Here is a 25634-nt window from a genome sequence, read left to right as displayed (position 1 = left end):
AAAGCCTGGAGATGTAGTTCAGTGGTAAAGCACCCCTGGGTTCAATCCCCTAGAACCAAACAAACAAAAAAAGATTACAAAATAATATTCAGCAATTCAAGGCTGGAAAAGTCAGATGAGTGGTGCAAATAGTGACCACTAGCATGTCTGTCTGGCCTATAGAGAAGAGGAGATTTTTATCCCTAACATAACAATAATACCCAAGTTATATTAGCTTTGTGGGTTAATGTGATGACCAAAGGAAACAATAAAATAAGGCTCTTATCACCATAAAAAGAGTGTGCTTAAAATATGAGAAATTTTCCAAGACATGTTGGAGGTAAGAGGAGAACAAGAGCTATTGCTGAGTATTACTGACAGAGTCCAGTAGTAGGGTTGAACTCGCTGACTTTTTTTTTTTTTTTTTTTTTTTTTGCAGTTTTATTAGATCTTAAAAGAGATCAGAAGAGCAGAGTACTTAAGACTAGAGCCTTGGGTTTGAAATAGGGAAGAGTAGGAAAAGAGATGGGAAAGTGCACATCACCAATCTACACATTAACCTTGTCAGACCAACTGGAAACTAACATGGATCTGGCAGCACTGAGGAAACTGGGAATAGCTGATAAAATTAGAAAGTAGAAACATCTAGAAAGATCCACTAGCATTTATACAAAACAAAGTCATTTGGACATGACTTCGATGAGACTTGCCTATTTCATCATTGAGAAGTAGTAACTGTCCTCCCTGAGCTATATCTGGGAACACCAAACTCCCCACATGGTCAGACCAGAGCTCACATGGTGACTAGAGTAGATAGAGCAGGAACTCCCTGCTGGAGCAGAGAGACTGAATGTAAAACAGGCATTAACACTAGGACTGCTCCTTTTTTCCATGGGACCGTGTGCTCACTACCACATTTTAGAGGTGAGGCAGTGAAGAAGCTGATGAAGCATCCCTTTTGGGGAGAAAATTATCCTCCTGAATGACAGTCTCTTTATTAATGGCCAGTTTCACCTCGGAGCTGTAACTCATGTGCTTTCCATGTTTTAGTAGCTGCCAAAAGCTACTCCCACTAAAAATAGCACCAGCAGCCGTGAAAATAAGCCTTTCATGACCCTTTTTATTTTACAAAGCACCTGCAATTTCTCTCATTTGAGCCTCAAAATAACTTGTGAAGTATACAGAATGAGTCTTATTATCGTTATTTTACATTTAGGACAACCTAAATCCAAGGCAGTTAAGAGGCTTGTCCAAATCATGCATTGGCAGATTTGTCTTAGAGCTCAGCCCAGTTGACACCAGGACAGGTCTATGGTGCCATGTTTCCTCACTTTTCTTCCTCTGCAGCCCCTGCGGGTCAACAGCCAGCCTGGGCCCCAAAAGCGATGCCTCTTTGTGTGTCGGCACGGGGAGAGGATGGATGTTGTGTTTGGAAAGTACTGGTTATCCCAGTGCTTTGATGCCAAAGGTGAGTACAGTAATCCCCACTCCTTTTTTCCCCACAGTTTTGCCTTCTTTGGTTTCAGTTGACCACAGTCAACCATGGTCTGAAAAGATTAAGTGGAAAACCCCAGAAATAAACAAGTCATAAGTTTTAAATTACACTCCATTCTGAATAGTATAATGAAATTGCAGTGTCCAATTCCATCCTGCCTAGGTGGATTATCCTTTGTTCAGGGTATATACATTATATATGATACCCACCTTTACTCACCTAGTAACTCGCCTGGCTATCAAATCTACTGTCACAGTATCACAGTGCTTATGTTTGAGTAGTTCTTACATACTACCCTGATGTTAAGTCTCAATGTCCACATCTTTCACCTCACTTTACTTCATCACATAGATATTGTATCATTTCACATTACAAGAAGAAGACTGAGTACAATGCAGTATAATATTTTATGAGAGACTACGTTCACATAACTTTTTTTACAGTATGTTTTTACAACTATTTTATTATTAGTTATTATTGTTAATCTCTTATTGTGCCATATTTATGAATTAAACTTTATCCTAAACATGTTCATGATGGAGATAACATAGGATGCCTAGGGTTCAGTACTATGTGTGATTTCAAGCATCCCCTGTGGTCTCTCTCCTAACATCTCCTACCTATAAGGGGGATTTACTCTTTGTAGTTGGTTGGCCTGCTTAGCATTGGCATACCCATCATGGCCTCTAGGGGGCATAGTCAAGCTATGTAATTTATGTACATGGACTTATTTATGGGTTTGAATACTATTGAAAAATACATGCTATCTATAAGTCCTTACTGAATGTCTTGAATTTTAGGAAAGAGGTAAGTGTTCTTGTTCCCAATCTATAAACTGAGAAACCAAGGACCAAAGAATAAATTACTTGTCCATGGTCATATGGCAAAGTCCATTGGAGAAGACAGTGATTCCTTGGCCAGAGTTTCTTCCATTAAACTCTGTATGGCCAGCATGGTGTAGTCCTGCAAAGTAGGCCTTTCATTGGATGGCATTTTAAGATAGCGACTTGCCTGTCAGAAAAGTCCACCTACTTAGAATGTCTAGTTGTTATCATCACTTAGAAACTATCTCTTGTCACTTCTATTAACAGAATGGAAGAGTGGGTTCCAAGATAGTCTACTGAAGAAAAAGTGTCAGATTCAATATTTTCCATCAGCTCCAGAGAACTCAATTCAGACTCTGACTTAGAAGGAGGATGTACCAGGATCAACAAGAGAAGTCTTCAAATAAAAAGTCTGACCTTTTTATTTTCCCCAGGCCGCTACATACGCACCAACCTGAACATGCCTCATAGCTTACCTCAGCGGAGTGGTGGTTTCCGGGATTATGAGAAAGATGCTCCAATCACTGTGTTTGGATGCATGCAGGCAAGATTAGTAGGTAAGTGTCCTGGGGCGATACATAGCATTTCCTGGCCCCTTTTCAAATGTCGAGTACCAAGTGTATACCAGGACACTTCCTGGGGTTATCTGTAACTTCCCTACATGTGATCTATTTCCTTTATTCAAAAGGGATTTATTACATAACTCAGGACAGTGGCTTGGTTTACCAAAGTGAACAAGACATGCTCCTTACTCAGGAGCATGATAGGAAAGGTCAAGCATGTTTTACTTACATCACTGCTATGCAGACAGGTCAGATTCTAGTTTAAGACAGCATCATTTACCAACATAGCTGTAAAAATAGGGCAAGGGTGAGGAGGGAAGCTTGGGGTTGCTGAATTTATAGAAGCCAATCGATGCTTTGATGACACTCAACTCTTTGCAGGCCTATTCCCTACTAGACATGAAGAGGCAATGCCTTGTTCTATTTTTTCCCTTAACAGACATGTATTGATTATTTACTGAGCTAGGTGTTAAGGACCCATGCATGTTAGTCCCCACTCTAAGGGAAACCAACAGATGTGGACAAATATCATACCACATGGTGTTCTGAGTAATAGAGGTATGCATCAAGTATTATGGGAGCGCACGCACACGCGCGGGCATACACACACACACACACACACACAAAATACATGTAAAAGAAGAGATGTGAGCTGTGACCTGGAGTGGAACTAGCTGAGGAAAAAGAAGCAGCAGGAGGAAGAGCAGGGCATTCTTGGTAGCAAGACAGTGTAAAGAAAGCCACAGGTTAATAGCATCAAGAATGTGGGAGAAACAAACTGTCTTGTTTCTAAAGCATCTGTTTCCAGAGGCAGGGCAAGAGGTAGACTGGAAAGATTAATAAAGACAAGTTCCCAGAAGACTTTGACCACCATATTAAGGTGTCTGGATGTGGGGAGCCGCTCTGAATGACCACGCCTTCCAGGCCTGAAGCACGAGGCTCTGACCAATCACTACATTTCATAGTGACTTGGGTGTTGTTCCAGCTCAGATAGCAAGGCATGGCTCCAGGTGTAGGTGTCACCCGAAGGGTTGAGCTACACTCACCTATTCCTTTGTAATCCTACCCCTTGCCTCATTTGAATGGCTTCTTCCCAATGAAAGGGTTCAGCATGTACTCCTTCTCTCTTTCCATGGACCCCTAAGGTCAGAGGATCCAAAGAAAAAGGTATTTCTCTGTCTCTGTGTGATTATTTCATGCCAGCCCAGTTCACCTGGAGTGACCTTGAGTGTTTAGCCATGGAATAGGACATCTGGAGCTTGCCTAGTAGAGAAAAGAAGTGGATTCATGAGGAAAGCATTAAGCATCAGCTGCGCTTTATCTCTGATGTGCAAGAACATGACCCATGGAGATTTTGGTTAACACACAGTGACAGTAAAGTAAGATTAATCCTCTCCCTTCTTTCACAAGGAAGAGGTTAGAGCATTATCCTGTTCCCAGGTCCCTCCTAGGAGAACATTTTACAACTCGTTGACACCAGGGAGGAGGAAAGAAAAGGACAAGAAGGGGCCTGCCTGCTGCTTGGCCTCTCATTCAAACATCAATGAGGGGGATTGTTGGAAACAAGGATGATACTGATGGATCTATGAGAGCCCCCAGTAGGAAAAAGAGGTCTAAAGTGTCTTCCTAGCAACCAAATGAAAGCCAAGTAGATCTATCAGACTGATTCTCCTCGGATTTTCTTTGCAGGTGAAGCCTTATTAGAAAGTAACACCATTATTGACCATGTCTATTGCTCCCCATCCCTACGCTGCGTTCAGACTGCACACAATATCTTGAAAGGTAAGATTCTCCATTGAAAGTCAACTAGTCCATCCCTCTGTCTCTAAGCACCTAATTATCATAGGATAATTATCATTATGGGATACTCACCAATTATAAGCTTTGAATCTGAAATTTTTAGCAGATTCTTTCATGAGGTGACTGATCTTGCACAAATCACAAAATCATACTATGACAGCATAACCAGATAAACAAAGTTTGCCAATAATGATTTTCCTGAGAATTTAAAGCTCTTTAGTTGTTGTTGTTTTGTTTTTTTGTTTTGTTTTGGGGGATTGAACCCATGGACACTCAACCACTGAGCCACATCCCCACGCTTTTTATATTTTATTTAGAGACAGGGTCTCGCTGAGTTGCTTAGGCTGGCTTTGAGCTCAGAATCCTCCTGCCTTAGCCTTCGAAGCTGCTAGGATTACAGGCATGCACCACCTCACCTGACTGCTCTTTTGGATAAATTGTGGGACTGAAAAATATTTAGAGCTTATAGATCAGTGATTCTTTCTTTGCACTTACATAGTAAATAATTTCACCCAGCTTTAATCTGTTGTTTGCTAATTGTTTACAGCAGCAATAATACTCTTGGGAGTCTCTAATCTTAACCATCCTTATTTCTTTAGTTAATTGGAAAAACTATAAAAAGACTCAACTTTTACCCTAAAATCCATAGAACTTTGCATTATAGAGACCCATACACACGTACACCATTTTCATTTCATTGAAAGGAAAACTGAAGAAAACAGAATGAAGTGTGTACTTAAGCTAAACAAACAAATGAGCCATAAACAGACAAGCCAGCAAAGAATTTGACACTATATTTGAGCCTTTAATTCTTTAACTCAAGTAATCCTTCCCTGCACTACGATGAAGCACTTATATATTAAATTGGCATAGAAAAAACTGGACTAAATGTAATATAAAAAGAGCTAAGCTAACAGAGACAATTCCTACTGAGAGTAATCACACTACAATAAAATCTAAGATTTGTGCGCTGGTACTTTTAAATATTCAACATTAGATTTTCTGATAGGAAAAAATGAATAATTTACATGATAGTCAAATACAATGAAAGCTATTGTGTAGTAATGGATGCTAAGAGAATATCTGAAGTTTTTTGGTCACACAATCATGGAATTTATTTTGGAAAGAGGAAATTACAGTAGTCACAGAAATGAACCAATTACATGGATAATGATTTGTGGGTTTTGTCCTGAAATCAGACATCAAACATCCTTAAAGCCAGCATACATTCTTGAGGTGCAGCCAGAGTATTAACTCATGTGTCAGTAAAACACAAAAATTATAAGCCTTGTCCAAACCCACAGGCTTCCACTTCCTTCCAGGAGAAAGTATAACTGCTTTAACAGAATTGTGTAAGGATTTGGCCTAAAACTTATTTTTCCACTGAGAACATCATAGCACTTCCTTCATCTTTGTTTTATTTTACCTCTAAGGTTTACAACAAGAGAATCACTTGAAGATCCGCGTCGAGCCTGGCTTATTTGAGTGGACAAAATGGGTTGCTGGGAGCACATTACCTGCGTGGATACCTCCTTCAGAGTTAGCTGCAGCCAACCTGAGTGTTGATACAACCTACAGGTAACCCTCTGAAACTGCTGCTTCCTGGAACCTGTGTGGAAATACTTTCCATGCTCTCACCAGACCAGGCTAATCCATTGGATGAAAGGCCAGGCATAGTCTGCAGGTAGCTGTTCATAACTGGGAAGGCCAAGCTATGATTTGAGAAACCAAATCTGGAGAAAAGCCAGCATTCCCTTGCATTTAGGTGTGTTAGTCAGCTTTTCATCACCGTGATTTAAACACCTGACAAGAACAACTTAGAAGAGGAAGTTTATTTTGAGCTCATGGTTTCAGAGGTTCAGTCTATGACTGGTCAATTCCGTCACTTTGGACCCTAGATGAGGCACATCATGGCAGAAGAGTGTGGTGAAGGAAAGCTGTTCAGCTCATGAAAGCCAAGAAGCTGAGAGACAGGAAGGGGCCATAACCAGATATAGTCCAGACCATGCCCACTGACCTGCTTCCTCCAGTCATGCCCCACCTCCCTACAGTTACCATCCAGTAGTGCATACAGTCGATGAATCCACTGATGATATTGCGTCTCTGATAATCTAATCATTGCACTTCTGAACATTTCTGCACTGCCTAATAGATGAGCTTTTCTAGGGACATTAAAGATTCCAATCATTAACATTAGGATAGGGTGAATTATATTCTTCACCCCAACCCATGTCAGATTTTCCTGACTTTATTATATTTGTTTCAGTGGAATAACAAAACCATTTTGCATTCCAGAAACATGTACTAGCTAATGGTAATATAATTCAGATGCTTGTTGGGAAATAAGGGAGGTGACAATGTTAATTTTCCAAAACATTTATAATTTTCCTTATTATGTTTACTTGTTAGGGCTATCACCCTAGAATGTGAGCAAGTCACTTTTTTCTTTTCTTTTTTCTTTTCTTTTCTTTCCTATTTTTTACAGTGCTAGGAGTGAATGGAACCCAGATCTTCACACATGCTAGGCAAGTGCTCCACCAACGAACTACATCCTGAGCCCAGCAAGCCACTCATATATGCAAGAGTTCAAGTGGCTTACCTAAAGTTATAAATATAGTGACTGACCACACATAAAAATAATGATGACAACTAACATTTATTGATCAATTTCTGCATACCAAGTACTGTGTACCCTTTACAGTCATTCTTATTCCTATTCTGTCCCTTTTGCCATTAGACCAGACTAACTGTACTGACATTTTTTTTTTCTTTGATGTATAGACTGCTCCCAGTTGAAAATCCACATGCATACTTCAGCATCAACCAGTGAGCTAGGTGTGGTGGTGCATGCCTGTAATCCCAGCAGCTCAGAGGCTGAAACAGGCAGATCATGAGTTCAAAGCCAGCCTCCTCAATTTAGTGAGGTCCTAAGCAACTTCGTGAGGCCCTGTGTCTAAATAAAATATATATAAAAAAAAAAAGGCTGGGATGTGACTCAGTGGCTAAGTGCCCCTAGGTTCAATCCCTGGTACCAAACCCCCCCCCCAAAAAAAATCAACTAATGATAATACAGTTACATTGACTATTGAAAATCCACTAAAGCTATGTAAACTCTCTTTGAGGAAGGACAGAAGTCACAATCATGATAATGGGAAATTAAACTTATATTTCTTAGAGTAGAATTTGGAACAAGTGACCAAAGTTAATGCTAGCTCTCTTTCTTGTAATATCTGTTGAACTTTCATTTCAAATACCTACCCAAATCACCAATGAAACAATGTGAATTTCTGGCTAAGGTAGGAGAGGTTATCCTTTTTCTACCCTAATATTTTTACTCTGCAGATAAGATGTCAGATAACTCCTTCTTTAATTGTGTGGTATATCTTCTTTCCTTAAAAGAAATTAGCATTCCTCAAAAATAAAATTATACCAGGCACCCTGGCACACAACTGTAATCCCAGAAACTCAGGAGGCTGAGGCAGGAGGATGGCAAGTTCAAAGCCATCCTGGGCAACTTAGTGGAGCCATCAGCCACCCTTTCTCAAAACAAAAAAATAAAAAAGGCTGAAGCTGGGTGCAGTGGTGCACTATAATCCCAGCAACTTGGGAGGAGGAGGCAGGAGGATAGCAAGCTCAAAGTCAACCTCAGCAACTTAGTGAGACCCTGTCTCAAATTTTTAAAAAAAATAATGAAAAGGGCTTGGAATGTGGCTCAGTGGTTCCATCCCCAGTACTACAAAAATAAATCAATAAATCATAAAATTAAATCAACAATCTGATCCCCTACCACACTTGACATTTTGTCCTGTCCCTTCTCTGGTCACTGTTTTTCTATCCTTCAGGCACAATAAATCATTGTCCCCATGTCAACAGCCATCATCCCATCTAGCCAGAAAAGAGTTTGAGTTGCTGCCAACACTGGCGAGGTGACTTTTGGCACACTCCATCCAGCCCCATCCAGGCTTACTTGGGCCATCCATGTCCTGTTTCTCCTTGGTATGTTCTGCAGGGCTTCTCAAGCTGACCTACAAAGTTCTCCAAAGCCACTCTAGCTGAGCCCACTATGCACTCGGAAAAACACACCCAGGTACACACAGACCGCACAACCCCATCAGCAGTGCAAGCAGAATGAAGGCCAAGAATCTGGGAATCAGGACATGGTCCTTATTCCAAATCTTCTTTTCTTTTCAGCAAATCACAGCTCAATTCAACCATTTTCTGTTTGGCATATGGGGAGGGAGATGAAGCCTCTAAATCTTAGTTATATGAGAAGGACAAAGTTAAAGTATGTGAAAGATACAACCTCAAATTAAACTCTCCATGAGATTAATGATGACAAAATGAACAGGACTTTTGAAGTAAGTAAGTGAAGCCCAAGGGATTGAAGATACCGTGACGAGAAGAGAAGCTAGCCCTGGGATACAGGGTAGTATGAGTCGAGAGCACTCAGCTTTAAAAGCCCTGTTACCTTGCAACAGGGGCCAGCAGAGAACAGGAGGGAGAGGGACTGGAAGCCAAGTTAGGGGAACTTACTAGACTAGTGACTCATACCGAAGCTTCATCCCTGGGCAAGACCAGCCTAGAGGGTGGGTGTAGTAAGCAGCCCTAGACTTAGCAAGCTGGGCCAGTGCAGCAATGCAGGAAAAACAAAATGCCTACCAACCAGGCAGGCTCAGAGCAGGGAACAGGGCCCTGACACGTGGGGAAACGGGACTGGAGGAGGGCATGGATCTAGAGTGCTAGAGAGGCAGCAAATCAAGATTTTGTGGGGCTTAAGGCAGAAGTCGGCCCTACAGCCTGAACCAAAGCAGTGGGGAAGTAAAGAGTTGATGAGAACACTGTTCCAAAGATGCCCCCAAAGGACCTGGAGCTGGGCATGGTGGCACATGCCTGTAATCCCAGAGGCTCCAGAGGCTGAGCCAGGAGGATCGTGAGTTCAAAACCAGCCTCGGCAAAAGCGAGGCACTAAATAACTCAGTGAGACCCTGTCTCTAAATAATGTATTTTATTTAGGGCTGGGGATGTGGTTCAGTAGAGCACTGAGTTCCAGGTCCACTGGGTGTTTCAAAGCCACCAGACTCTAGGAGAGTTCAGGACCCTACATGTGTGACAGTATGACAGTTCCTACTGTCTTCAACTTCCTCCCAAACCCATTGGGAAAGGTCAGATAGAGGAGCCAATCAAAGGTTTTACTTCAAGGTGCTGGGAGAGGCCACAGGCAAGAACTGATCCGGAGGAACTCGATCCCAGCATGTATCACAGCCTTCACTCACATGAATCTCACACATCACAAAGTGGTCTAACCCTTGAAGAGACTCCTTGAGACTCATGAAGTAGCCTATTGTCGCAGTATGAGGGGAAGAGAGAAGCTCCTAGGACATGGAGTGATGTGAATGGTAATGGAACTGAATAAGAGGTGCGGTTAGGGAGGAAGAGGAGAGTTTGTTTCAGAACAAGCAGGTCCAGCCCTGTCGGTGGTGATTTGTCTCTGCTAGTAGCTCAGGGTAGGATGAGATTTGGGAGGTTGTTGCATGCTGAAGAGAAGGTTCTATAGGGGCAGGTTTCCTTCAAATGGAACCACTACAGCCCTGACAGTAAGACCAAGTGCACAGAAGGGTGACCTTCTAGGACACTGTCAGAAGGTCTCCAGTGTGGAGAATCTGCCCACAGGCCAAGTCTGAGGCCCAGATTCAAGTCTAGTTTCTTAGAGTTGTTAACAGTCTGAGCAAGTCCTCTGTGGCTTTTTTTTTTTTTTTTTTTGAGCCTTGGTTTTGTCATCCAGAAACTTGGGATTTACAAAAGCATTACTGGGAAGATTATACTGAAAAACGTAAGCAGGGTTCATGCACAGAGCCTGACACTGGAAGCCTTCAGTAAATATTTGTAGTAGTAATGTATTCAAATCAAGATGCCATATGGAGGTTGCAAATGCAGCTCGGTGGTAGAGCCTTGCCTAGCATTTGTGAGGCTCGGGTTCAATGCCCAGGCAAAGAAAAGGAAGGAAGGAAGGAAGGAAGGAAGGGAGGGAGGGAGGAAGGAAGGAAGGAAGGAAGGAAGGAAGGAAGGAAGGAAGGAAGGAAGGAAGGAAGGAACTGGGTTCTATACCCAGCAAAAAAGGGGGGGAGAGGTAGAGAGGGAGGGAAGGAGAAAAGAAAAGGAAATGCCTTGTGAAATCACTTTGAGACCTTACCACCTATGCACCAGGCAGAAAACACCCATCAATGAAAAACAAAACAAGAAATAGAAAATAGAAATAGTAAAGGACATGGTCATACTCAAGAATAAGATAAATAGCTATGGACCAGAAACAACCCAGAAATTCTGAATAGTAAAGGGAGGTGGAAGCAGGTGGTGGTGGGCCCAAGGGCATTGGTTGACTGGGTCACCAGGTCAGGCATTTTGATCTTTCTTTTTAATGCCTTTGTAGATTACATAGTTATCATTGCATCAATAACCTCCCCACTTGGTCCACACAGACAGCTAGCTCCTCAAGCCCAGAAATTGGGCTTTCCTCTTCTTTATGTCTTCTGGGCTTTTCCTAGTGCCAGGTGTCTCATCTCTTTTTTTCAATAAGAGGCAAAGAGAAGGAAAAGGCTGGTGGAAATTTTTATGAGGTCACAAATCAGATGGATTTTCTGCTTTTAAAACCTGTCCTAATCTAACCTCGCCTTAATTCCTATAAGGTATATGATTAGGTCCATCAATGATAATAATTAGTAAAAGTAGTCTAACTGTGGGTATATCATCCTGTGCATAGAGCATGAACTAAATATCTCATTTTTCAACAGGTCACTGTGACACCATACATACAATCTGTTTTAGTACATTTCAACCCCATGTCTTTATAAAGGCAGTAGTCTTCTCTTTACCTCCCTTCTTTCTAGGGACATGGATAGATATATGGGAACTTTAGAAAAAGTCCTGACAAAATGGTTTAGAATATCAATTGCTTCATCTCAGGATCAAAATGTTTTCATTTCTTTTGTTCATTCTTCTGTTCCAGACCTCACATTCCAGTCAGCAAACTAGTGGTTTCAGAATCCTATGACACTTATATCAATAGAAGTTTCCAAGTAACAAAAGAAATTATAAGTGAATGTAAAAGTAAAGGTAGGTGGTATTATTTTGGACTCCATATTTAAATATGTCACCATTTCTCTATCATGGCTAATAGGGCTACTCAAGATGCTTGCAGTTGCTTTGACAGACTTGCTTAATAGGAAAGAAATATATTTCTAGCTCTCTTCTAAATTCTTTGACATTGAATTTGTAATATTCTCTGAGTATCTAAAATGGTAGGAATCCCAGGGGAACACACTAGACTTAATTACTTATATTTAATAACTTAGATTCTGCATTGTAGCTGGCCATCTTGCACCCTACCAAGAGGACTCCCCATTGCAATTTCCAGAAGGTCTCTAGAATAACACTGTTTGCCTATAATTAACCAGAGAGTATGGACATTCACATATAAAACCATCTACACAAGCTGAACATTGGTACCACACACCTGTAATCCCAGCAGCTTGGGGGGCTAAGGCTGTAGGATCAGGAGTTCAAAGCCAGCCTTAGCAAATTAGCAAGACCCTAAGCAACATCTACCCAAACACATGTATTAGCCATGCTGCCACCAAGAGAAGGGTATGTAAGGCTCAAGTCTGTTTGCTGTTACATTTTCCAAAGATTGGGTTCAAATATTTAATGATATTTCTGACTGACTGTTGGCTATAGATTTCAAGCTAATTTATTTATATTCATAGAGCAAAAACTATAATTATGTGCACAAAAATGTTGACAGTAGATAGCCCTGAGCAACAGTAGATGGTTGTCCATCTACTGTTCCAGTTATCACTCATAAGCTGCTCACTACCATGAAGGTAAACAGCATGTGCTAATAGCTAGGAGGTCTCCAGTGTTCACAATTCTCTAGTGGCAACATTTCACTCTGTGTTAGAAGGACTGGCCCAGGGGCCCTGTGGATGCAGAGGACTTCTGCTTCTTGATTCTCATGGTGCTTACACACAGTTATGCACGTGGGAGAGTGACACAGAACTATATACTCATACACAGTGACTGCCTGGTGAGCCAAATAGCCAAGCAGATTGTAACTGTGTCCATCTCCTGGTTTTGATAGTGTAGTATGCCTGGGTTTGATCCCCAGCACACACACACACACACACACACACAAAAAAAAAAAAACCCTCAAGAGTTGATAGTGTAGCATGGTTATGAACAATGTAACCACAAGGGAAGGCTTCATGAGACCTCCATTGTGTGTATATATGTATGTATGTGTAACCTCCTGTAGATGAATCTATAATTCTATAAAAAAAATTTGTTTCCCTTTTTCTTTTATTTATTTTGGTACTGGAAATCAAACCCAGGGTTATGTGCATGCTAGGCAAGTATTCTGCAACTGAGCTGTATTCCAAGCCCCTTTTTAAATTTTTTAAATAAACATATAATAAATATGTTTTATTGGTTACAATATGATATTTTAATACATGTATACAATGTATAATAATTTAATCAGGGTGATTAACTTTTCCCCTCTCCTTAAATATTTACCATTTCTTTGTGTTGTTTATAATTATTTTAAGACAAAAAGTTGTTTTTTTTGTTTTTGTTTTATTTAAAATCATGAAGAATTTTCAAAGTGTTGCTTGGCTGGGCAAATTGCCTTTTTTTTTTTTGAAGTGCTGGGGAATTAAACCCAGGGGTGCTTTACCACTGAGCTACATACATCCTAAATTGTAACTTTTTTTTTTGAGATAGGGTCTTGCTAAGTTGCTGAGGGTCTGGCTAAGTTGCCCAGGCTGGCTTCCAGCTTGCAGTTCTCCTGCCTCAGCCTTCCTGGGATTACAGGCTTGCTCCACCCTGCCTGGTTTTGTCTTCTTTTTGAGAATGTTGATCCCTCCCCAGAACATGAATCTTCCAGAATTTACAAAGTTTACATATGTCTTTATAGAAATGGCCTTCCCATTCTTTGCCTTTGTCCCCAGGAAATAACATTCTGATTGTGGCCCATGCATCTTCCCTTGAAGCATGTACCTGTCAGCTGCAGGGCCTGTCACCTCAGAATTCCAAGGACTTCGTACAAATGGTCAGAAAGGTAATTCAGTCTTGAACTTATGGGACTCATGGTGCCTAGTAGTTTAATAAGACTTCAGCGACTGGCTTTTGGCTCATTATTTGAAGCATGTATTTATGCTGAGCTAGGAAGATTCACTTATTGATTTACTCAGCCAAGATGCATTGAGTGGGACTCTGTAAAGCACTTTATTAGATCTTGTGTAAGAGAAAAAGATGTGTTAACGACAATTCCAGCTTCTCAGAGCTAACATTTAGGAAGCAGCTAAGAATTACAAGCAATGAGGGACCTTGGAGTGGATAAGGAGAGTTAGTCTAACACAGCTGAAAGCTTAGCTAGGTGAGCGGTTCTCGCAAGCCTGCAGGCCAAGGAAAGCAACAAGTGATGGTGGTCAGGCCACAGGCAAACCCAGTAACAAGACAAAACCCCAGGAGGTTGACCTGTGCATCTGAATTCTTCCTTTTCATGCCTATAGAAAGGGTTTTTGGTCAGTCACCTACCATGTAAGGCAGCTACTTCCTTTCTGTGCCACCGGAAAGGAAACTCAATTGCAACTCTCTTCTCATTTTTAAACAGGTTGTTTATGTGTCCTCCCCACTAGTCTGTAAGATGCTGGAGGGCAGGGATTATTATAAATGTAGCTCTGGACACATATGCAAAAATATATTTTAAAATTGCCATAACAACTGATAATAGCAAGGGCAGAACTTCTGCTTTGAATGTCAAAGATATGTGTGCCCCCCCCAAAAAAAAGATAAAGCAAGGGTGAAACAAATGATTAAAAATTAAATGATCTTTGCCATTGTGTTCAAGTACAATTTCAAAAATGTTCAAAGAAAAAAGAAATGTTCAAGGTGTCTTTTTGGGATTGATGTGGAATTAGGGATTAACTTCTGGAACTCAGCTTCGTGGTAGCCTCCTTATCCAAGATTTCACTTTCTGAAGTTGTAGTTACCTGTGACCAAACACAATCCAAAGATACAATCCTGCACAGTAAGATATTTTGAGAAAGAAAAAGACTACACTCATAACTTTTATTACAGTATATTGTTAGTTATTCTATTTTATCTATTATTGTTGTTAATCCCTTACTGTGCCTAATTTATAAATCAAATCTTATTATAGGTATGTACATATAGTGGGGCAAAAAACAGCATATAGAGAATTTGGTATTATCCAAGGTTCCAGGCATCCACTAGGGGTTTTGGAATGTATCCAAAGTGAATAAAGTGGGGTGAGAGGGAATATTGTATATGTTTTGTTCTCTTGTCTCCCACCCTATCAAGCAGCAATCTATAAACTAAACAACTTACAGCAGGGGATTCATGGTTTGATAGATCCTTCTGATGAATCCTGCTGCACTGTAAATACTCTTCCCTCTCATTTATCAGCTCTATCCATGTCGTTTATTGACTTTTGAAGAGGATACATTTCTACAAAGCCCCTGTTCTAGAGCCACTTTGTGTCATATCTTTGTGTCTAGGTGAAAGTTTAAGCATTGACCCTCTGTCTTCCATTTTTCCTTTTGTACTACTTTAACTTCAGATCCCATACCTAGGCTTTTGCTCCTGTGAAGAACTAGGAGAAACTGGAATATGGCAGCTAACAGATCCCCCCATCCTTCCCCTGACTCATGGACCAACAGGGGGCTTCAACTGGAGAGAGACCTTGCTGCAAGAGTAAGCCACAGAGGGATTGAAGAAAAGGCCTTTTGGAGAAGTCTTTGGGGTGTTTAGTAAACAGTGGAAAACTCCATACCACATTCTAAATGGACAGCTCAGAATAATCTAGCATATTTTCTTTCGTGCTTCAAGTTCTTATGATGAGACTGTAAATGAAAGAAAGACATGATTCAGGGAGAAAATAAATCCATTCTCTCTGGACTCTTGCCCAGCTAACAAGGCTTTGGAGAACTGTCTTCCAAAACAGGGACACCCACTGCAGCAGATGCTGTTGTCCCCCTTCCGCCTATGCATGGCTAAGGAACCTCACTCCTCCCCGAAGGAGCTGCCAGCCTGCTCTGTGGAAGGAGTATGCCCAGAATGCAGTTTGGGGGCGGGGGTTTCTTCTGAACTCCATTTTTAAGATAGGCAAAGCTGAGGAATCCTTTTAAGGTTATTAGAAAACATGCCCCCAAAGGATGGTCCTTAGGTCACACATCAAATTCCACCCTCAGCAGACTCCATACACCAGTGTTGCTGGCTCAAGACACCTGCTGGAGGACGCTAACATTTACCCTGGTACTGCCACATTTTCTCCAGAGCAGCTGGCCCTTCTTGCTTCTATCTGTGAAATGGGGAAACAAAGCATTTTTGCTCTCAATGTGCTTTTACTTCATGTGGAAGATACGTGTGACATGTTCAATGGTAGGTGCAGAAAGCTTGCAAACTATAAAGAGAATTGGAATTTCCATATCATAGTCTAATGAGCCACAGCAATTCTAAATCACCAAAATTTGCTAGTCTTTGTCCCCTAGACTATGCTACTATGCTAACTAGTTAAGGATGTTGACATTTTGAAAGAATATGTTCAATAAATTATTTGAATAAGCAAGAAGCTCATTCTGTGCAATATGAATATCTTTATAAACCACACCAAGGGCCAGGTTGTTGGATACTTATAGTACCTTGTAACCATAATAGAACATCCACAAATGCACCACTTATACCAGGGATGTATAATGAAGTCAGGGAACTAATCTCAATGCTGACAGTCACAATGCACTGCTACTTGTGCTGTCCCTTTTTTGTTTGTTTTTCTATGGTAATTTAAAATATAGAGGAGGTAGGGCCACTTGAAGAAAATTAGAGAACCACATCCTGTGGTTTCTTGTTATACCTACTTCCCATATTTAAAGGGAGTTTATTTAAAAGAAAAAAATGAATGACAATCAAACCAAAACATCAATGATCAATGTCTATTTAATTGTGTGAATAGCTGACTATTAGGGCCACAGACAATGGTCTGGTATGGAATAGTTCATTGTGTAGAATTTGTGTACAAAGTGAAATCCCAGCCATTTGAAGGGAACAATAGTGTAAAGCAAATCTATATATGTTGTAGAATAAGTTTTAAAACCCAGATTCATAAAATATATGGCAAATAAAAACAGACTTATGCTGGTAATTAAAATTGAAATTTGATGACCCCTGGAAAGAAGAGGAAGTGAAAGGTTGCTGGCTATATGTGTTAATCAGGGAAGGGTTCTGGTTGCATTTTTAAAAGACACTTAGAGAAATATGTCACGAATTCTACATTTGAAGAAACAGATTATGATTTCTTTTAGCATTGCACAAATACCTATCAACTTTTGGACATAAAAATAACCCTTTGCTGACATATTAGTATGTTTAAACCTTAAAATAACTGAGAGGGAAATATTCCATTACAGTTCTTAAAAAAGAAAAGTCACACTATAGCTAATGTAGTGTCCCTGGTATTTGTAATGAAGTGAATCCACCATTTAATCAGGTCTATAATATTTATTGGATTCACCACAGGTTTTCCTGGGCTTGAGTGCTCAGAATATGCTTGAACACTTCACATCAGATTTCCTTGACACTTTGAAGTGTGTCCTAGACAGTGTCTTTACTTGTGTAAAATAGAGTTCAGAATAGGTTATCCTCTCCATCTCCCTCAGTTGTCTTAGTCCTATGATGTCCTGATAAATCAGTTTGACTGGGCTGCATTCCAATGTCCTTAGTCTAATACAGACACAGCCTTAGGCAACTGCCTACCTGAGCCAAAGGAAGCAGAGATCTAAAACAATTTTCTGAATAATTTAGGTAGAGAACCCTGAGTACAAGAAAGAGTTTATTCCCCTGCTTTAACTATCCAAATTGCTTATCAAAATGGCTGAATAATCTGAATTCACATTAAAATCTCTTTTGCACAATTACCTATTAAAAAATTTAACTATGGACTCCAACTAAGGAATTCTTTAGAAATAATATTGAATCTATGTGTAATAAAAGAAACAACAGTATTACCAGATTTCATCTTCTTACAAAAATTATAAGTTGACATTACAACCTGAAGTTGTGGCTGGTTCTTTGTGATCTGAGATTGATGCTTATTAGAATAAATGACCTGTAAGGGAAGGATAAAAAAGAAAAAAAGGGAGGAAATGCCAGAAAAGAATAATCAAATGGTTTCTTATACAAAAGAAAAAAATTTTAATGTAGAAAGTTATCTGAAATAAACTAGGGGAAATGAAATTAGCTAAAGGATTTAATCTGGGATTACAAATCTGAAACCGTTTTCTGCTTCTACAAATGTGTCACATCAATCTGCTAATGCCCCAGTATTATTCATAGATAGGACTTTGTTTTCCATGGTTTTAAAATGCCACATCTATTCTGCCATGGACTAGAATAATTGGCACATTCTAATGCATAAACCGAGGGCTCCGTTTTCCCAGGCTCTCTCCGCCATCACTGCTTTCCTAGTGAGGAGCTTCTTGCCTCGCCCAGTATGGCGTTGAGATTACAGTGTTGCCCATCACATTTAGATTCCTGGAATCTAAATGGCCAATTAAATAGCCAGCTGATGGCTGAAAGGCTTGGAGGAGTTTCTACTTTTTATTTTAATTATACTTTTAACCAAAGAATTGTTTTAAAGTTATCTTATATTTGAAAGATGATTTTGCAAAAAAAAAAAAAAAATAACAAAATAAAAAATATACCTTCTGGAGTGATATCAGTTTGGTAAGTCATCATTGATCATTTTCTTGTCCGTAGTGTTCCAGACACATATAGATTGTCTTCCCGTTGTGCATAGCATTACCATAAATGTATCTTTTCCACTTAACTAGCTGTATTCGTATTAAAATGAAGTTTCTTATTTCAATTACCTAGTGTCACTGGGAACTAATTGAACAGCTACAGGAAGAGAAGTTCCTATCTCTGTTGCTTTTGTAGAAAGGGTTCCCTGTGTGGTCAAAGGAAAGCGTTCCTCCGTAACCTAGGCACTTGGCAATGCCAGTGTTTAATTTAAAAGTAGTGATGAATTGCTCTTTTGAATTTACTCTGAGTAATGCATGTGTTGGAATACAGATGAACCTCCGTTTAATTTTCACAGAAATCAGCACAGTCAACTGTACTGAGTCTTCATGAAGTTAGATAATGAGGCTGGAATGATTTGCATTTAAATTGTAATCCAGCACATGTGTGAGAAAGAAGAGGCGCTTGGCTGACAAGGCTGCTTTAGAGGGAGGGGAGACAGGCGTAGGAGGGCAGGAAAAAGAGCGATTGAACATCTATTTAGGTTAATGTTCATGTTACAAAGGTGATGGGGGATATTTTGGTAGGTGACGGCAGATGCTTTCCATTTTTAAATGTAGGATTAAAATTGGATTTGCTTCTCTTTAATACTTCCACATATTGAACTTTCCTTGGAAAGTGACTAGTTATACTGAAAATTCAAGGAAAGGGGGAAAAAGATTTCCTCTAAATGCAAAGAGAATAACTTGATTTTAAATACATGTAATATTAGGTTTGATGTATGTAGGCTTAAAATTATAGTGATGAGTAGTCAAACTTAATATGCAATCATTCCTTACAAATATTTTATTCGGTACCACTTAGCTGCCATTACTCACACAAAAATCAGAATTTTGCAGCTGTTCAACTATTCATGGACTTTGTACAGGATACATATGTGTAATGAAAAATGTGTACTGGTTCTTTCTTTTATTGCCACTCAAATGGGAATAAGATCCCAAAGCCTTTTGGTTAATGCATAGACCATCCTAAACCTGCTATTTTGGGGGAGGCAATTGAGTTTTTTCTCATTTATTAAAAACTATTGTATCATTTTTTTTCTATGTGATTCAAGTGTATTTATTTTTTAAAAAAAGTTTGTAATTATAAAAAAGAAAACCTCATTTAACTGTATTGCCAAATTTCTTGTTCACTACCCAAGCACACATGCTTTCCTGGCTGAGAGCTGTCCCCTCTTGATACAGCTATGGCACTGTTGTAATTAGTTCTTTCCATTCCAGGAGCATCTCCATTGAAATGGTTCATAGATGATTTAATAAAGAGAAACTGTGTCCTCAGTCGATCCAGAGCAATCTCATATTAAATTCTGAATGGCGTCTATTCCTATCCTATTCTCAGATGTTATTGTGGTCATTATTATTTCATAAGTGTCCATTAAGAGTGTGATTCTTCTCTCACAGGGCCTGAGGGACACTTACTGCTAATTGACTGAAGGGCAAACATGCTCCAGCAGTTCTGAGGGTCTCAGGTCCCTTTTGGTCAGGCACTAAGTCTCTGAGTCATCCAGACTGGTGAGGTGAAAACCCAGCCATGAATGAAAAAGCAAGCTCCAAAATGCTTCCACTGCCCCCAAATATCTCTCCTTCTACAATCCTAGGTTCATGGTGGAGGGCCCTTTAGCAAAAGGCAAAATAACAAGAGAAAAACATACAGATTTACGTTTTCCACAATATGAAAACTTCATCAGGAAATGAAGACCCAAAGAAATTGTTAGGCTTAAGTATTTTGATGCTAAGTTTGATGAAGAGTGAGCAACCATGAAGAAATATGATAAAGAGTATGATCTAATGGTAATGAAGTTAGAAAAACAGCACTGCCTGTTTGGATTCCTCCCAGTGTCCTTTTGTCTTCAGAGATAAGGGTGCTTCTTTCAGCCAGATATAGGGAGGACACCTCTTACATGAGCATCTATTTCAGGTGGAGGTCAGAGAATCCTTCCTAGGTTTTATGACCTGCTTCAGGGGAGAAGGACAGGAGGTGAGGGGGTGTCAAAGGGACCTTCCTGCTTCTGCCATTTGTGTCAAATCTTTCAGCTTTAAACATACCCTATATCTAAGTGCCATATTTTGGGAGTAGCATGTCCTGAGGTTCTCCACCACTACAATCCATGGAATCTATAATCAACGTAATTATATGTTAAGCTAACAAGATTTTTAAATAAGCCTGGAATGCAAATTTGTACTGGGGATATGAATACAGATTTTCATTGTTATTACAACCATCTACTGCCCTGGCATAGTTTATTTCCTGAGGAAACATAACAGCTAACGTTGGTGTCTGACAAAAGACCAGGCTGTGTTTAGCCTTCTGGCTGGTTCTCAGTCATACTCTGCCTGACAGATTCCCAAACTCATTTCCCCCTTTGGTGATGTTCATAAAGGCTGCTTACACATCCAGAGAAAATCAGTCAATGTACTTTGGATTTGTTTAAGCTTAAATCAGCAAAATGTGTAATGTGTTGCTGCTGTTGTTCTTGAAAGTTGTTTAAGGACCAAAAAAATACACACACACACACACACACACACACACACACATTTCTTCTGAAGAAACATAATACTTCATTTTACCAGAACTACACATGTGAAATACAGAGGACTTGCCTCTGGCTGTGGAGAGATGTCATCGCTTACTTAACTTCCTGGCTGCCATTCTGTCCTTAGGGCAATCCACAGGGCTGTGTGTCTCTGGAGAAGAACATCCTGTTGTAGTAAGAAACATTCCTGAGTCGCAGAGCTGGGGCGGTGATCCTGGCTTGACTGCTTTGTACATGCCTTCAACTCATTTCACCTGTAAAATGGGCACAATAATGATTTTTTTTACCAGTGTGATTGTGAGACTCAAGTGGGATAATGAATATAAAATACTTAGTTGTACATGCTAATAATAATAAAAGACTACATACTAATAAGTAATTAATTTCTTTGCTAAGGCCGAAATAGGATCCCACATGGAGCCCTTCCATTTGGCTATGGGGAAAATCAGGGATGAGAAATAAAACAGCTTCTTTTATATGGTCATTGCTTTACCATTCTCCCCTTAAGTGAGTTTCCGTAGTAAGAGAAAAATATTAACAGGGTGTGTTGGTTGAATTCTGTGGTTTGTTTAGAAAGCTGCCTGACTGATTAACCTTCCCTTTGGTACAACTCTTTTTAATTTAAACAACAAATTGTTCGTTTGATTCTCAGAACAATTTTACAAAGTAAGGAGACCAGGGATTATTAACCCATGGTATAAAAGAAACTAAGATATTGAGGTTGTGGACTAGTTCATCATTCTGTGATCTTTATTGGATGCTATATCTTAGCAGGCTGGTTGACTGGAGCTATAGTGGCAAATAAGAAAGCAGGGCACATAAATGAACAAGATAATTATAGACTTTAATAGATGATGTTTAGGAAGTAAAGTGGGTACATGACAGAGAGTAACTATGGGAAGGAGGGAACAGGGGTAATTCTCTTGGAGAGGATGGTCAGAAATGGTGTCCCTGAGAGGCAACCATTAAACCAGCTGATCAGGGAACTGGTCATGGCAAGAACTATACAAGGAGGGTTTCAGGAAATGACAAGTACAGAAACCCCCAGGTCGGAAGGAAGTGGCTGAATTAGAACAGAAGAGGTTGGGGAATGAAAGCATAGTGAGCATGACAGAAAGTCGGGGGAGACAGGCTAGACAGGTGACTGATCCAACGGCATGGGGTCTTATAGACCAGGGGTCGGTAAATTGAATCTCACCTATGAACAGAACCCAGCCTATAGCCTGTCTTTGTATAGCTCACAAGCTGAGAATTTAACAAAAGAACAATAGTATTTCATGACATGATAATTATATGAAATTGGAATTCTAGTATAGTTTTATTGGAATGCAGCTTTCTTTATTTATGGCCACATTGCCTGTAGCTGCTATGAGGATACAAACACATAGTTAAGTAGTAAAAATATTTACAATATTTACTACTTTGCCCTTTGTAGAAAGAGTCTGTGACCTCTAACGCAGATCATAGTAAAACATTCAGATTTTATTCTAAGTTCACAGAATCTGGACCCAAACCAATTTACTTGACATAACAAATTCATAGATTGGGGGTGTCCAGAGACTGGCAATTAAAAAATTTTTAAAAATGCTGCATTTTTTAAGCCCTTGTATTTATCAGACACTTAAGTACTTGTGTAAACTCTGATTTTCTTGACACCCCTATTCAGTAGATACTAGTCCCTGATTTATGAAAGAAGAAACTGAGTCTTAGAAAGATGCAATAACTTGCCCAGAATCTCATGACTAAGAAATGTTGGAGCTGAGATACCAACTCATCCGTCTGGTTCCAGAATATTTTTAAAAATATTTTTCAAATATTTTTTAAAGAAGCTGCTTATGAGCTGGGCACGGTGCATTCCTGTAATCCCAGTGGCTAAGGAGGCTGAGACAAGAAGATCGTGAGTTCAAAGCCAGACTCAGTAACAGTGAGTCCCTAAGCAACTCAGTGAGACCCTGTCTCTAAATAAAATATAAAATAGGACTGGGGATGTGGTTCAGTGGTTGAGTGCCCCTGAATTCAATCCCTGGTACCCCCTCTCAAAAAAAAATAAAAGATGCTTATGGTGGTGCTCACCTGTAATCCTAATGGCTCCGGAGGCTGAGGCAGGAGGATGCAAATTCAAAGCCAGCTTCAGCAACTTAGTGAGGCCCTAAGCAACTTATTGAGACCTTGTGTCAAAATAAAAAAGGGTTGAGGATGTGTCTAGTGGTTGAGTGTCCCTGGATTCAATCCCTCGTATCAATATATATATCTCATATCATATATATATATATATATATATATATATATATATATATACACACACACACACACACACACACAAACATGCACACATATACACACATATTTTTAAAGAAAATTTCATGAAAACATTTCAAAAGGCTGAAAAACCTGGGAAATTCTTGGGTTTTTAGAACACAGATGTGAAACCCAACTTTCCTCAAACCCCATCTACAGAGAAAGTCACTAAGGTTGGCCACCTCTCCAGGAAGACCTCCATGAGCTGGTACCGAAGGTGACCTCTGCTGTTCTGTGATATATTCACCTGAACCACAAATTCCTTTTGAAATTCTTTCTTATCTGAATTGTTTCCAGAATGATTTATTTGATTATATTAAAGTTTCCACTTCCACTGAAGCCCAGGTTCACAATGGTTGGATTTCTAAGCAGAAGCTTTAAGAGCAAACAAATCTTAGTTGTCTCTTTCCTTTCCAAGCAAATCCAACCTACCGTGGATTCTGTGGGGCTGAGATGCTGCCAAGCCATCTAGGTCTGTAGATTCAGGTAGGTCCTGTATGTACCACACTGCAGGGTGCTCTGGGAACTGTATTTAATTCAAACCTCCCATCTACCTATTTTGTAGATGAAAAACATAATTCTAAGAGGTAAATGATGTGCAGAAGCTACCCAGCTGAGAGTGACAAAGCCCAGGTGACCAGCCCATCTCTGCCCCCATGTTTATCCCACTAAGTTTTGCTGCTCCTAGGAAATTTTTTTCTGAATCAATAACTAATTTCAAAGGCTGCTGGTCTAACTTAGAAACTCCATGGTAAGTTTTACAACAGTGCTCAAAGAATCCCACCCCAGGTGTGAATTAGCAGCAGCAGCATCTTCAGGGAAATGAGGTGAGTCCATCTCTCTCTCTGGCCTTGGGAAAGGCCATGGTTCTCTATAAAAGCCATGAAAGGTCAAGAAGAAAGTTTAGGCCTCTCTTGTAATTGCAACAAAAACCCCAGTGGCTTCTGCACATGGGGAAATCCCCTATTTGTTCTGACCCTTAAAGCAGTGCATCTTTAGGCTATTTAATAGATGTGTCTTTTTTCAGTTTTCCCCTGTCTGGTGACCCAGTTGGACCAGAGTGACCATGGGAAATAAGACATTTGCTTATTTCTCTAAAACATGACCTTCTCCCACCAAGAACCTACTATTATTTCCTGTTAGTAACTGAAACATTACATAAGGATTTCATGGGATAGGGATCAAAATGACAACTTGGCAGTCAGTTGAAGGGTAGCAGAATATGCCACTTGTATTTTTAAAAAAAGCAAAATATATATTTACTAAGGTCTCATTCCCTCTCTACCAAGGACAACTTGGTACCAAGGACCATTACAGTCGATTTTAGACCTTTGTTAATCCAGAGAGGGCACCAGAGGAAACTTCATAGCAAGCTAAACTAATCAGCCCTTCTTGACCAAGAGTTTCCCCATATATTTGCCTTCCCAAAATTTTCCACCATTCAAGACTCAAGGTCTTTGTCCTTTGTCTAGCCATTTCTCTAAAACTGCACTTTTTATTGAAAATGTTACATAGACCAGAATTCCAAGACATCTCCTTAAGAATTATTCACTCTTGCTGGGCACGGAGGCACACGCCTGTAATCCCAGAGGCTCGGTAGGCTAAGCCAGGAGAATCTCAAGTTCAAAGCCAGCCTCAGCAATGGCGAGGCACTGGGCAACTCAGTGAGACCCTGTCTCTAAATAAAATACAAAAAAAGGGTTGTAGATGTGGCTCAGTAGTTGAGTGCCCCTGAGTTCAATCCCCAATACCAAAAAAAAAATAAAATAAAATAAAAAAGAGTTATCACCCTCTGTGAATTTCTCATGCATAGAAGAAATATACATTATAAAAACTTATTGTTCATTTTTTCTCATATTAATATATCTATTGTTATTGAGGTCCCAGCTAAGAATTCAGAAGGATAGGGGGGAAATTGTTGTCGTTGTTGTTGTTGTTGTTGTTGTTTCCCCTACAGAGTTGTGAGGACTCCCACTCACAAGGTGGTCAGTAGACACTGTTCCATTAGAAAAGAGGTCACTCCTTGACCACTATGCTCCAACCTCATCTTTTCTCTCCACCCCTCTCAGCAGCCACAACCTGCTGCCCTCCCCTATTGAACACACTGTGGGCTGTAGGCTGACGGAGGTTAATGACAGTAGGAAGGACTATGCAAACCACAAGGGCATGTACTCTGCAAACCTGCCTTGCAGCATTTCCCCAGGGTCTGTCTTTAATCTCTGAGTTCAGTGGACTATTGTGGCATTAGTCAAAGTTTTCAACCAGCAGAA

The 25634-nt window shown here is 40.0% G+C and overlaps 1 protein-coding gene across 3 annotated transcripts in view; it reads left to right on the top strand.

The window, feature by feature from the left end:
* Positions 1-19813, top strand: part of Ubash3b (ubiquitin associated and SH3 domain containing B) — a 146450-nt gene extending 126637 nt beyond the window's left edge. For 2 of the 3 annotated variants that reach the window (XM_048795708.1, XM_015489717.2), the window contains exons 8-14: positions 1327-1447; positions 2733-2855; positions 4551-4643; positions 6095-6239; positions 11665-11771; positions 13664-13773; positions 15298-19813. In XM_048795708.1, the coding sequence (XP_048651665.1) occupies positions 1327-1447; positions 2733-2855; positions 4551-4643; positions 6095-6239; positions 11665-11771; positions 13664-13773; positions 15298-15435 (837 nt within the window). In that variant the 3' untranslated portion in view covers positions 15436-19813. Of the gene's footprint in view, positions 1-1326; positions 1448-2732; positions 2856-4550; positions 4644-6094; positions 6240-7146; positions 7573-11664; positions 11772-13663; positions 13774-15297 lie in introns of those variants that run through there. The other variant, XM_048795709.1, reaches the window with a different exon arrangement.
* Positions 19814-25634: the final 5821 nt, after the last annotated feature.

This window comes from Marmota marmota, unplaced genomic scaffold, assembly GCF_001458135.2.
Source record: "Marmota marmota marmota unplaced genomic scaffold, marMar, whole genome shotgun sequence".
NCBI lineage: Eukaryota > Metazoa > Chordata > Mammalia > Rodentia > Sciuridae > Marmota > Marmota marmota.
Note: the sequence above shows the minus strand (reverse complement) of the source record. Positions and strands in the feature narration are given on the sequence as shown.